This window comes from Setaria italica, chromosome VI (assembly GCF_000263155.2).
Source record: "Setaria italica strain Yugu1 chromosome VI, Setaria_italica_v2.0, whole genome shotgun sequence".
NCBI classification, from domain to species: Eukaryota; Viridiplantae; Streptophyta; class Magnoliopsida; order Poales; family Poaceae; genus Setaria; species Setaria italica.
The window spans coordinates 2,937,906-2,951,880 of record NC_028455.1 but is presented as its reverse complement, the minus strand read 5'-3'; the positions used below and the strand labels follow the sequence as shown (position 1 = coordinate 2,951,880).

Below are 13,975 nucleotides of genomic sequence, written 5' to 3'. Positions count from 1 at the left end.
AAATGCTGTGAATAATGAACAAAACATTTTGGAGGAACAAGCAGGTAAAACTGTAATCCATATCCAGTTGTGGACCCTTCAAAGAGTGCATTGGATACCTAAAACTTCTATGACATAATATTCCAGCAGGCCTCGTGCAGCAACAGAACCCTGCAAACGCCCAAGAAGACAATCAAGCAGAGGCCGATCCTGCAGCAGGTATGCTTCTTCTTTGAAGTTTTCTTCTGATTACACATGATTTCGTTTCATTTTACTTCTACATTACTGTGTGTCTACATGCTAATGTTTTTATTAATTTTTTCAGCAATGGATGATATATTCGAGTTCCCATTGAAGAATCAGCTGGTGGATGACCTTGATTGTCTACTTAAAGACCTTGACTAGTTGATTGGCTGCATAGCTATTGCTCACATCGATAAATATGTTTTTAATAAGAACCTAATGTGCAAGCATAATATGGTATTACCTTCGCATCGTTGTTTGTTTGAATTCTGAATTGACTTACTTTTTAAGTGCACTGACTTGACTTACTTCATCCTACAGTCTCGATTGAACATTATATTCCTAGCTACTTGTTTCATATTATCTTTCATTTCATTACTGTACTACTACCATGTATATCCTTGCGTAGAAATTGATGAAATCTAATTTGTAATGTTCGTGCGTCTTATTGTCGGGAGAGATGCCCCTAGTGTGATTATAGAGAAGGCTATTGATGTCATAGACGTTGGGCACCTCGCCGCAGTGGCCCAGGAGCTCGAGATGCTACAGATTGAGATGCTGCAGGTTGGCGCTCGTTCCGCAGCTGATCCAGCTTCTGCAGGAACACGGCTGCGAGATCAGTTAGGCAAGAAGCGGTGGAAGGCAACAGCACTGGGGCAGCTAGAATGCATTGCACGCACCGGGATGGGTATGTAGCTAGGGTGGCACAGCCGCGCGCATGTGTGTTGGAGGTTAAATGAACCACGTCAGTGATAGATATGGAACAATATTAGTGACGACCCTTCTCCACATATATGCGGTCACTAATGACTTGTCACCTAACATTAATGACGTGGTACTGTTTCAACTACATATCCATCATCACTAATAAGTGATTAGTGATGCGATTTTGTTTCACGTCACTGAATATAGAGATTCTCCTTCTTACGCATATTGTCTATGTTTTCTCTTTCTTGTGCTCTGTATTTAGATATGAAATCATATATGATGTCAGAGGTTATTGTGTCTTGTGTTTTCTACGTCGTCGTTATGGTGAATTTTTGCATTGGTCTTGTTCATATTGAAGGGATTCATACCGTAAGAACAACGGCAAATAAAATATTTTCTATCACAAAAGTTTTCTTCAATTATAAAACATTATACAAACCTCATGAAACAGAACCACCATGACGAAGAAATTACCTCACCCGGTTTTTGTGTAACCAACTTAGGACACCTCTAAGATATTGATACTTATTTGAAGGACAAACATGTTCGTTATTTTAGACTTAATAATACCGGACATAAAAAATACATTTTTGTGATACTTCGGTATTTTCCATAATGAGTTATTACCACCTTTAATTTAAAGCATGATCAACCGTTACCTAATCCTGTACGTTGTTCATACGCTATATATGATACGTATTAACAAATACTAAACCGCAAAGTAGCAGCCGAATAGATGGCCTAAATTAAACAACACTTTCACATGCAGCTGCAAGTTGCCTCAGAAGGAGCAGCAGATACGGGTGTGCTATGAACAAGTCAAGGAGTTGAAGAGGCAGAGATCACACATTTTTTTATCTGGTAGTAGACCCTAGTACAAGTTTCTCGCCCTTTTGGTACCAAATGTACTGCACTGGATCAAATCTTGTTTTTCTCCTTCACACTGTTGACTCTTTCTATACATACGTGAGTGCAAGCATTGATGGACCGGTGCATCACCATACCATTTTTCTAGTTTACACAAGCGTATCACAGTGCACCAGCTACGCATGCTAGGCCCGGTCTCATATCGCGTGACTCTGTCCGTTTTGGTTTCAAAAATTGAATCGTCCCCATAAAATAATTTTTTTTATCAATTAATTAAGTAAATAATGGACGGGGACACACTTTCTTTTTGAACCATATGGATGTACAATATAAGTACCTTGCACAGTAACAATTAACAAACCACTACACATCAAGAAATAATTTATCGTCATCTTTAATATTTTTGTTGTGGATCTTGAGCACTATTTTGTGACTACTGGAAATCTCACTTATTCAGATTATTTACTCTATAATTTGGAATTTTTTTTGAAAAAAAGTGCAACCATCTTCAAGCTGCATCCCTAAAACATAAGAAAAGAAAGGGCATGCATTTTTCTAATGTTCTGATAGGAGTAAAAAGAACATGTCAGGATTGTTAGTAGAGTGTAAAAATATAGAAGGTGGAGGTAGCTTTGAAATGTTCTTCATATAAAATAATTGTGTTGTTTCATCAGCAGCTTCTACCAGAGACCGTTTCTTCTGTTGGTAGGTTCAACAAAGACTTATTCATCAGTCGTTATCTTCACGTTGCCACATGCTGTGGCAGGCTCTATATAAGCACACCATCTCATGCCCAGAGGATCAACAAAACAGACATAAACACAAGCAGCGGAATTGTCTACTTCAGATAGCTCAAAACCAAAACAGAGAGAAACTCAAATGGCTGCCTCCTCCTACTTTCTTCTAGCAGCCTTCTTCGCAATTGTCATTTCTCGGGCCATTGCTTCTGACCCCAGCCCCCTTCAGGACTTCTGTGTCGCCGACATGCACTCTCCTGGTATGAATGCACTCACTTTTAGTCGTTGCGTGTTCTTTAACTAAATCGCTGATCACAGGAATAGCAATAATTTGTGAGAACATACACCTACATACAAAAAGCTTTTTTATGTCTGCTCCAAAAGAACTTATGATCTGTGTACCATTTTTTCATCTGTCTGTGCAGTGAAGGTGAATGGATTTGTTTGCAAGGACCCCATGGCCGTGAACCCAGATGACTTTTTCAAGGCAGCAAACCTGGACAAGCCTAGGGACACCATGCATAGCAAGGTGGGATCAGTTGTCACACTGATCAGTGCCTTGCAGCTCCCTGGCCTGAACACTCTAGGCATCTCTCTGGCTCGCATTGACTATGCACCCTTAGGTCAAAACCCACCGCACACCCACCCCCGTGCCACTGAGATTCTCACGGTGCTCGAGGGGACTCTCTACGTTGGGTTTGTCACTTCCAACCCAAACAACACGCTTTTTGCCAAGGTCCTCAACAAGGGTGATGTGTTTGTATTCCCCCAAGGGCTCATCCACTTCCAGTTCAACCCGGACTATCACAAGCCAGCAGTTGCTATTGCCGCGCTCAGCAGCCAGAACCCTGGGGCTATTACCATCGCTAATGCAGTTTTTGGATCAAAGCCACCGATCTCAGATGATGTCTTGGCCAAGGCATTCCAGGTGCAAAAGGGAACAATCGATTGGCTCCAAGCTCAATTCTGGGAGAATAACCAGAACTAAGTAATCAATGTTTTAGTTTTGTTGTACCGAGAGTTTTGGTTATATGCATCTTGCATATAACTACATGTTTTTAGTTTCTATGCTACGATTTATAAAATAAATGGCGAGTATTAGGTACTACTTGTTAATGTGTGCCTGCGAGCTGTTGTACCATTATATGTCTTTTTTGGATATTAATGTAAACAATACTTTTCTTCAACACAGATTGTTTTGACTTGTACCTCAACTTATTATATTGTCCTTATACCCGCAAAAAACTTATTATTGTCCTTAAAGTGTCACTGTGCAGTTTATCTTCATCGCTATAGCCACGAAACATGAAGCCTGTTACTGAAGTCGTGCTCAAATGAAACCTCCCGTTCCTCTGGTCGCTCTGGAGTCCTTGCAGATTATTGCAGCGTCTCTTTGGCTCAGTTGGAATGGAGAGATGATGCTTGCACTGAGATGGAACACGTTCTGGAACATAAACAGGTTGTCTAGAATTGTGAAGACGAGCTTGTCAACAAACTGGTTCCGGTTCTTGGCTGACGTGACAGCTTTTTGTCTTTGACATTTCCACAGGCCGCTAGCACTGCTCCTGCTTCAAGATATTGACAAATGGGGTCTGATTATCAGGACCACACGCAACATTGGAGACTTGAGAATTATGCTGCGTCCAAGTAATCTCATGTTGTGCAAGAAAAAGAAAGGAAATACCCCCTCCGTCCCAAAAAGAATGCAACTCTCACTTTCTAAGAAGTCAACCAATTTTAAATTTCACCAAATTTATACAAAATAGTACTAATATTTATGGTAGAAAATAAATATCAATAGATTAATCATGTAATATATTTTTATACTAAATTTATTTGGAGTCAACTTGAAACTGTCTGACTCGAGAAGTGAGAGTTGCATTCTGTCACACCCTGAAATTTTTGAATTTCAGGATGCGATTAAAAGGAATAAATAACCATGAATTTCTCATAATTTTAAAATTTTTCCTGGCATTTATTTTTCTTTGCAGTAAATTTAGTATAGGGAAAAAATAATTGTTTGTTCTTGAAATTAGATCTTGTTATTCTGTGTCTGTGCATTCATGCCGATGCATCTTGATTTTTCTTGAGTGCAAAATTTTCAAAAATACGTTTAGACGATGTCCATGCAGCTTTTGCTGGAATTTATTCTCATTTTTTCTAGAGTTAAATCCAATTTTTGGAAGGATTTAAAATTATTTTCACGAGCTCCAAGTATTTTCTTTGGATTGTCCTGGAAATTTTAGGATTTTCAGAGTATTTTTCATGGCTTAAATGTATTATCAAGATTTCCTGAATTTTTCTTTTCATGAGAAATTAATTCTGAAAAAAAATCCTATCCTAACCCTTTGGGCCGAGCCCTTGGTGCCCGATCCTCTATGGCCCGTCCAGCCGGCGTGCTTCGGCCCGACCGAGGCCCATCTGGCCGTCGCTGCCGCTCTGGCCTTCTGGGCGTGCGTGCCTAGCTGGGCAGGCGCAGCCCTGCGCTCTATATAAAGCCACCGACGAGCGCCCCGCAGCCCTGCTGCTGCTCCCTTGCACCGCCACCTCGCCTAGCGCGGAGCCGCACCGCCGCCGGCCGTGCCACCGCCCCCCTCATGCCTCACGTGCCGGGCCGCCACCGCCTAGAGCTCCGCGCCATCGAGCTGCAGGTCCGCCACCGGTTCCTGATGCCGGCCGTCCACTGGAGCGACGTGGCTTGAAGAAGCCGTCGGCGGTGTTCTTCCGGCCGCCGGGGAGGACTTCACCACGAGGAGCACCAGCGTGGTCGCCGTCCATGACCGAGCTGCTGCAGGAGGAGCAGAAGCATGTCCACGCTGAGGTTGAACCATAGATGTCATCGTCAGGTTTGGTCTCCACTCGTCGCCGATCGTTCGTCTGCAGATCGGGATGAACGTCCCCGCCTGTGCCGTCGGCAGCTGCTGCTGTCTGCGCGTCGAGCAGATGCCTTTTGCTGCCCTGCCAAGACAGACCTTCTACCAAAGCTATCCACAAGCCATGCACGCCTGCAAGCAAAGCATGGTAATGCCCCTGGATGAGTTACGGGTAGCCATGCGATGCATACTTTTGTGTGCAGTACAACGAGGCCATCGCCAGTTGTTCTGCCGCTAATCAACCAATGTACTTGACTTCGTACAAGCTCAATATGTACGCGTTGATGCCATGCATATTATGCAATAAACATTGACCTTTTCTTTAGCAAAATAATTTGGTTCTACATATTTCCAGCATGATTAAAGATCCGAAGTCTTATGCTTATCATCATTGATTTGTAGTATATTTTATTTCAAGTACTACAAACCTTGCCCACCGTTACTTTGCTAACTTCATAGCTCTTATTATTCACTACATTTATCTCTTTCCTTATTTCTTGGGTCATGTTTGACATCTCTCTTGCTCAATGATTTCTAATTTCTTTTTACCTCCATGTTTCTGAAATATGTTTATTTCGTTCACAACTTTGTTTATCTCATATCTTTCTTGTTTCAAATTCGAACTTAGCAATTCTTGCGCTCACGTGATCATATCAATACGTAGAATAATTTAGTTTGATGATTGGTGTACTGTTTTTAATTTATTTCATTTGTTTGCTTGTATGTGCGTGCTCTGGATGTTTGTCTTGGATGATTGATGCGAGTAGAACGTACTTCAAGGACATTCGAGAGCAAGAAGTTGAAGACATTCTGAGCAGCAACACTACTTATAGAAAGGCAAGTGTGTCCTTGTGCTTTTATCCCAATAACTTTATTTAATCACTATTGCATATGCTTGATGGGTCCTAATAAGGTTTGCCTAGTTTTTATAATCATTTCTTGTCAACCTGAATTTATCATTCTGTTGGAAAGCTATGCTTAGCTGCTATACTTGGGTTATTGTCACACCCGGTTTTAAGGATAGAACCGAGTGTGACAGAAGTGGTATCAGAGCCGTGTTGACTGTAGGACGTTAGACTAGTTAGAAAATGGTCACAATTAAGAATTATAATTATCTAGTAGCCATTCCTACTTACTCCTTAATTTAAATCTGTTTAAATAATCTTAACCTTGATTTTACCTTATCCTTATTGCTATGCTTCTATCTTAATCCTTTATTTTGCGTCTATCCTTGTTCATTCAAAATTTTGTTCTAAATTAATTCCATCTTCTTTCTTCTGTTAGATGGCTCGCACCAGGAGAACAGCTCGCAAGAGCACCCGACCCCCGCGCCACGGCATCATGCAGTATCACCCCATGGAGCCTAGAGAAGAGGAGGTCTACTACTTTCAGCACCCGGGGGATGTGACTGACGAGGATGCCGTACCCGTGGAGCAGGAGCCAGCACCAGCTCCAGTACCTGCGCCAGCTCCAGCACCAGCACTAGCACCTGACATCGTCGACGTATCGGATGCTGACCCAGATTCAAATCCAGAGTCAGATCCGTCCGAGCCGTCTGATCCAGAGCCTGAACCAGAAGTAGCTGCACAAACTCCTGAGCCCAAGAAGTGGACCAAGTGGATGAAGGAGGACCTTGGACAAGGAGTTCCTATGGCTGACATGATGAGATGGACCTGGCACCATTTGGGAAATGTCATGAGGCCTACCTACAAGTGCGCATGGTACACACACCCCCGCTACCCTACGTTCTGGGAGGTGAAGGTTACCCTCTATGAGGAGCATGAAAGAGGATGGGAGGTGGTGTCTGTTCACCATGATGTAGCAATGAGGATGACCCTGGAGGCCGGCATAGCCGAGGCAGCTAGGAGAGCGCTTGAGGTTCTCTCTCACAAGGAACGTTCATGGCTGCAGCATACCTATCGCCGGTACATTCCGTCCAGGGCCAGTGGTGAAGCAAGGACTTTCATAGCTTCGCACGATGGACTTGACATGGCAATGGACTACCTCCGAAAGTATCTATCTGCAACTCTCACCGCCTTGAAATAGACTAACAATGCTCTCTATGCTACTCAACAAGAGCTGCATGAAGTTAGGTGGGAGAGGGATCGACTAGTGGTTTCTGCAACAGGAGCACCTCCACCGCTAGAGGATGTGGAGTATCCAGTTTCATCACCATCACCCAAGCGCCCCCACTACGACTCACCCGGCGCCGCTGCAGAAGATCTTTAGGATTTAGGAGTGTTAAGTTTAAATTCTTGTAATCGTTAGCATCGTCATCGTTAGAGTGTGCTAGCTTAAAGTGTGTTTGGATGCTTGGTCTTGTGTTAAACGATTGAGTTGGATTTTTGTAATGATTGCGGTGTGTTGTGGAGTAATTGCCACAATGGCAATGGTTTTAGTAATAAGTGCTTGGTTGGGTTTTAGTTCTATTCTAAATCAATTTCTAGCCCTTCTTAATCTTAATCTCCCATTTATCTAAATCTATCAGTCATGCAAGCTATGAGATGTTCAATTCTGTTCTCGACATTAAGCAACATGTCAGTATTGTTTTCATTATATCTCGAGCTACGGAATTCCAAATGACATGAAATTAGTGGGGTTAGTTTCAGAATTTCGTGGAGTAGTTTCTGTAAATTTTTCAGAATTTTTGGATAATGTATCAATTTTTGGATAATGTATCTGGGAGATATGTGTGAATTAGTGGAGCAATCAGAATCTGAAACTGTCACCTGATGCCGTTAGCTTGTTAATATCCTGAGATCTAGATCTCCGATTGAGGTGATTCCAGTTGGGTTGGTTTACAAATTTAGTGAATTATGTCCTGATAATTTTTCACTAATTTTGGACACTCATACTGACGACCACATCTAATTTAATGAAGCTAACAGAATATGTCTTACTTGTATATCTTGTTGCTTTATCTTTCTTAGTTATCTCTTCACACACCTATCTAAATCTATTGTCTTTTACGCTCCGATGGTAAACACCAGGTCCAGATCAGGAGTTGACCAGCCCGTCATGCCTCGTAATAGGAACAACAACAGCAACCCCAACCTCGCTCCTCAGCCGAATCAAGAAGCACCAGTAGGGATGGAGCAGTTCTTTGCAGCTCAGACTCAGCTCCTCACCAACATGGCCAACACCGTGGCGGCTATGCAGGCATAGCTAAACAACAACAACCAGCCGCAACCGCAGCCTAGGGACAAGCACAGGGAGTCATGAGCCATAAGCCCCCGACGTTCTCCCACTCTCCAGACCCGCTTTGATGCTGATGACTGGTTGAAGACTGTGGAGAAGATGCTGAACATTACCCAGTGCTCTGATAGATCGAAGGTCCTGTATGCTTCAGGATGCCTGGAGGGGCCAGCTGTAGATTGGTGGGATGCCTACACCACCACCCATGCTAACGCTAATGGCATTACCTGGGAGGAATGCAGGACTAACTTCAGGAGTCACCACATTTCTTCTGGACTGATGAAACTCAAGAAGGAGTTCCTCGCTCTCAAGCAAGGGAACATGACAGTGACCGAGAACAAGGACAAATTTATCCAGTTGTCCCGCTATGCTCCTGAACATGTCACAGATGATGAGTAGAAGCAGGAGTTGTTCTTGGATGGTTTGATTGGACCACTCCAGTACCAGCTAATGTCGCATACCTTCCCTAGCTTTTAGAAGTTGCTGGACAAAGCAATTGGTCTGGAGCACAAGAGGAATGACCTTGGGGAGATGAAGAGGAAGTTCAACTCCCAATCATCGTCAAGAAGCAACACTCACCCTCGCCTTGCTCCACAGCAAGGGACAACACTCCGCCTAGGGGGCTCGAGTGGGAATTTTGGGTAGCAGTCATTCCAGCGCCCAGCTCAGCAGTTCCAGCACCTAGGGATGCAAACTCCACGCTTCGGTTTTCTGCAGAATCGCCAGATGACTCTTGCAGGAACTCCAGTGAGGCCCAATGCTCCAGTGGGAAACACTTTGCTTCAGGTGTGGTGAAGTTGGCTACTATGCCAACGCTTGTCCTAAGAGGAATGTGCCGTCTACTCCCGTGCAAAACAACAGCGCTCCTTGGCAGAATCAGCAGGGGCAGCAGCCGAGGAATGTGAATCAGACCCCGCAGCACTCTCAGGGACAGCAAAACTATATTCGTGGCAAGGTAAACCACGTAGATGTTGACACTGCCCAGGAGGTTCCAGAAGTTATGCTCGGTATGTTTTTTGTCAACTCGGCACCCGCCTCAATTTTATTTGATTCTAGAGCATCCCATTCTTTCATTACTGCACAGTATGTAGCTAAGCATAACATACCCATTAGTACCATGCCACGCCACATGCTAGTTAGCTCACTAGGGGGAAACATGAAGGCATCATATCAGTGTAACCAAGTGAACCTCAAGATATTGGGTAGAGATTTTTCGACTAATCTTATAGTGTTGGAATCCAAGGGGATTGATGTGATACTTGGTATGGGATGATTGAGCAAGTTTGATGCAGTAATACAGTGTGCAAAAAGATCAATTCTTCTTACAAGTCCAACAGGGGAAAGAATTGAGTTTGTGGCTACTCTACCTTCAAAAGCAAACTGCGCAGTGCATCCGTTGGCAGGGAAATCCTTAGAGGATATCAAAGTGGTGTATGATTACCCAGATGTGTTCCTTGACGAATTACCTGACTGTGAAATTGAATTTGCTATTAATCTTTTACGTAGTACTGCACCTATCTCGAAACATCCATATGGAATGCTGGTCAAGCAATTAAAAGAATTAAAGCAACAATTAGAGGAATTATTAGCAAAACAGTTTATTCGGCCTAGTTCATCACCATGGGGAGCACCGGTTATTTTTGTGCCCAAGAAGGATGGAACGAAGAGGATGTGTGTGGACTACAGGTCACTCAATGAGCTAACCATCAAGAACAAGTACCCATTGCCCTGCATCGAGGATTTGTTTGATCAGATGAGAGGAGCCAAGGTATTCTCCAAGATTGATTTGCAATCGGGTTATCATCAGGTACAGATCAGGCCATCTGACATAGCCAAGACTGCTTTCACTACTAGATACGGTCTGTATGAGTATACGGTTATGTCATTCGGGCTGACAAATGCTCCAGCTTACTTCATGTACCTGATGAATAAGGTATTTATGGAGTACCTGGATAAGTTCATTGTGGTGTTTATTGATGATATCCTGATTTATTCCAAGAATGATGAAGAACATGAGGAAAACATTTGAGGTTAGTGCTTCAAAAGTTGAGAGAACATCAACTATACGCAAAGTTCAGTAAGTGCGATTTCTGGTTGAGAGAGGTTTCTTTCCTTGGTCATATCATCTCCAACGGTGGCATTGCGGTGGATCCAGGCAAAGGTCAGGGATGTTCTAAAATGGAACCCACCGCAGACAGTGACTGAAATCAGAAGTTTTCTTGGACTCGCAGGCTACTACCGCAGGTTCATTGAAGGATTCTTCAAGGTAGTGAAACCCCTCACATCACTATTGGAAAAAGGAAGGGAATTCAAGTGGACAGAGGCATGTTAGGCAAATTTCGAGGAATTGAAGAAAAGGTTGACCACAACTCCAGTGTTGGTAATGCCAGATCTGCATAAAGGTTTTGACATATACTGTGATGCATCTCGATAGGGTTTAGGCTATGTTCTTATGCAGGAAGGTCATGTTATAGCCTATGCTTCCAGGCAGTTGAAGAAACATGAGCAGAATTACCCGACTCATGATTTGGAGTTAGCCACAGTGGTACATGCCTTGAAAATTTGGAGGCACTATGTTCTTGGGACTAAATGTTAGATCTATACCGATCATAAGAGTCTCAAGTATATTTTCACTCAGAAGGACCTCAATCTTGAAGGAAGCTCATGATTCAGCTTATTCCATTCACCCTTGGAGTACCAAGATGTATCAGGATCTGAAGCAGAGGAATTGGTGGCTCAGAATAAAGAGGGATGTAGCTGCACATGTGCTGTTTGCGACATATGCCAAAGAGTCAAAGCTGAACACCAGAGACCAGCTAGGTTACTTCAACCATTGAAGGTGCTAGAATGGAAGTGGGAAGAAATCGGTATGGATTTCATCATTCGATTGCCTTGCACCCAAGATGGGTATGACTCGATATGGGTCATAGTGGATCGGTTGACTAAGGTAGCTCACTTCATACGGTAAGGACTACCTACACTAGGTCCAAGTTAGCAGAGTTGTATATGGCAAGAATTGTGTGTTTACATGGTGTGCCCACGAAGATAGTGTCTGACAGAGATACTCAGTTCATATCACGCTTCTAGCAAAAGTTGCATAAATCTCTAGGTACAAGGTTAAACTTCAGTTTAGCTTATCATCCTGAGACGGATGGACAAACTGAGAGAACAAATTAGATACTGGAAGATATGTTGAGAGCGTGTGCACGAAAGTATGGAGGCAGTTGGAACAAGAGTTTGCCCTATGCAGAGTTCTCTTAACCTCTTTACTAGAGTGAGACTGGAGAGAATCAGTTGTTTAGGCCAGAAATCATCCAAGAAGCATAAAGACAGGTCCAGATCATCAGGGAGAACTTGAGGACAGCACAATCTCAGTAGAAGAGTTATGCTAACACCAGGAGAAGGGAATTGACCTTTGAGGCAGGTGATTATGTGTATCTCAAGGTGTCGCCCATCAAGGGTATGTGCAGATTCAAAGTCAAAGGGAAGTTATCACTTTTATTGGACCGTTCAAAATTCTTGAAAGAGTGGGACACGTAGCTTATCGACTGGAGTTTACCTAATCAGCTATCGGATGTGCATGATGTATTCCATATCTCACAACTTAAGAAGTGCCTCAGAGTTCCAGAAGAACAGTTGCCTATGGAGGAATTAAATGTTCAATATGACCTCACTTATACGGAGTACCCCATCAGGATTTTGGATACTTTGGAAAAGGTTACCAGGAACCAGGTAATCACGATGTGCAAGGTTCTGTGGAGTCACCATACAGAGGACGACGCAACTTGGGAAAGAAAGGATGAGTTACAGAAGGAGTTTCCCCATCTCTTTGCCAGATCTTCCGAATCTCGAGGACGAGATTCTTCTTAAGGGGGGTAGGATTTATAACACCCGAAAATTCTAAAATTTCAAACTCAATAAAATTCAACCAATTTAGGGTCGCATTTAAATTTTTAGGCATTTAAACGCATTTTCCAAAATTAAGTTAAACCATCATAGGGGTTCTTTGTGCATTCATGCTGCTGCATATCTTTTGTGTGCTTGGATTTGAATTGAATTAAATTTCATAATTTGATTTTATTTCAAACTATCCCTTTTCCTTTCTATCTTTCTCTTTTGGCCTGCATCTTCTTTTCTTTTTTCCGTCAGCCCACCCGCGCAGCAGGCCATTTCTTTCCCCCGACCCTTTTCCTTGCCCTTTCACCTTGAAGCCCAGCAGCACAGCAGCTCGCTCCCCCGGCCAAATCTCTCACGCCAGCCAGCTCCCTCCAGCCCATTTCGCCGCGCGGCCCAGCTGGAGCTGCAGCTCCGCTTCCTCTCACTGCCGCGCGGGGCCCGTCGGTCAGTCCCTCCTTCAACCTTCCTTTCTTGTTCCCCGGCCTTTCCTTTTTCCTCCGCTGCACCTTTCTTCTTCTCCTTCCTTTCTTCCGCCTTCCTTCCTCCGCATGTGAAACCACGACTAGGAGCTCATTTTCGAGCAGCTCTGGCAGAGCACCGCCGCAATGCCACCTCCCGCCGCCACTGGCGTCAGCGCAGCGCATTGCCAGCCGCTCAATCTCGAATCAACGGCCTGCGCGAGAGTCAACCGGCAGCGTACTGCAACAGTGCCGCGCCGCATCATTTTTGCATTTAAGCCCTCACGTTCTCCGCAAATCAACCTGCAGTCCAAGCTAGTTCAAAAATATTTACGAGCCGATCCTATTTTCTTCTATTTTAAACCCTGCTTTTTATAAAATTAACCCACCATCCTGAGCTGCGTTTTTGCACGTTAAACCTTGGTTTATACACATAATTATGTATAAGTCCTCGGTTTCTCGCAGTTTAGCCTTGGAAGTTTTGTTTTTCTCGCAGAAAAGCCCCTGAAACTTGTTTTAATCATATCTTTTGCATCTTAACTCTATTTTTCGCATTCTTTATATCCACATGTTTGTTTTAATGCGTAGATTAGTTTTTCAAACTTGTTTTCTCTTTTTATTATGATTGGTGTACTGTTTTTCTTATATTATGCCTTTGTTTGTTTGTATGTGCTCATGTGACGTGTGTAGACGTTCAGCAGTTCGAGGGATTTGAAGATCAAGCTTTCGAGGAGTACGAACAGCAAGAGCAAGGTCAAGAAGGCAAGTCGTGTCCTTGATCACTTCTTTAAGTCCTATTCACCTTTACTTACTTTCATGTTCAATACAACATCGCTACGCACTTAATAGTTTAAAAATGATAGGTCCCAATTAAGGTTCGCCTAGATTTTATTTACCTTTGCCTTGACCAACTGGGTTATTGTTATGTTGGGTAGCTCATGCTTAGTGCTTACTTGGGTTATGGTGGTTTAACTGAATTCAATGGTTAATCCTGCTTTACTTATATTATACCTTTCAT

At 43.2% G+C, this 13,975-nt stretch overlaps 1 protein-coding gene across 1 annotated transcript; it reads left to right on the top strand.

Moving 5' to 3' along the window:
• Positions 1 to 2,590: 2,590 nt before the first annotated feature.
• On the top strand, positions 2,591 to 3,742 carry LOC101786629 (germin-like protein 8-5). The gene is made up of 2 exons (XM_004972627.2): positions 2,591 to 2,794; positions 2,960 to 3,742. Exons 1-2 carry the CDS (start codon positions 2,677 to 2,679, stop codon positions 3,520 to 3,522), a joined length of 681 nt encoding a protein of 226 aa, XP_004972684.1. The 5' UTR covers positions 2,591 to 2,676; the 3' UTR covers positions 3,523 to 3,742.
• The last annotated feature ends 10,233 nt before the right edge of the window (positions 3,743 to 13,975 follow it).

Bases quoted from the DNA above. Each gene is read 5' to 3' on its own strand.
- LOC101786629 (XM_004972627.2), top strand. From the start codon at position 2,677: ATGGCTGCCTCCTCCTACTTTCTTCTAGCAGCCTTCTTCGCAATTGTC. The intron at 2,795-2,959 runs GTATGAATGCAC...CTGTCTGTGCAG, and splicing joins CGCCGACATGCACTCTCCTG to TGAAGGTGAATGGATTTGTT.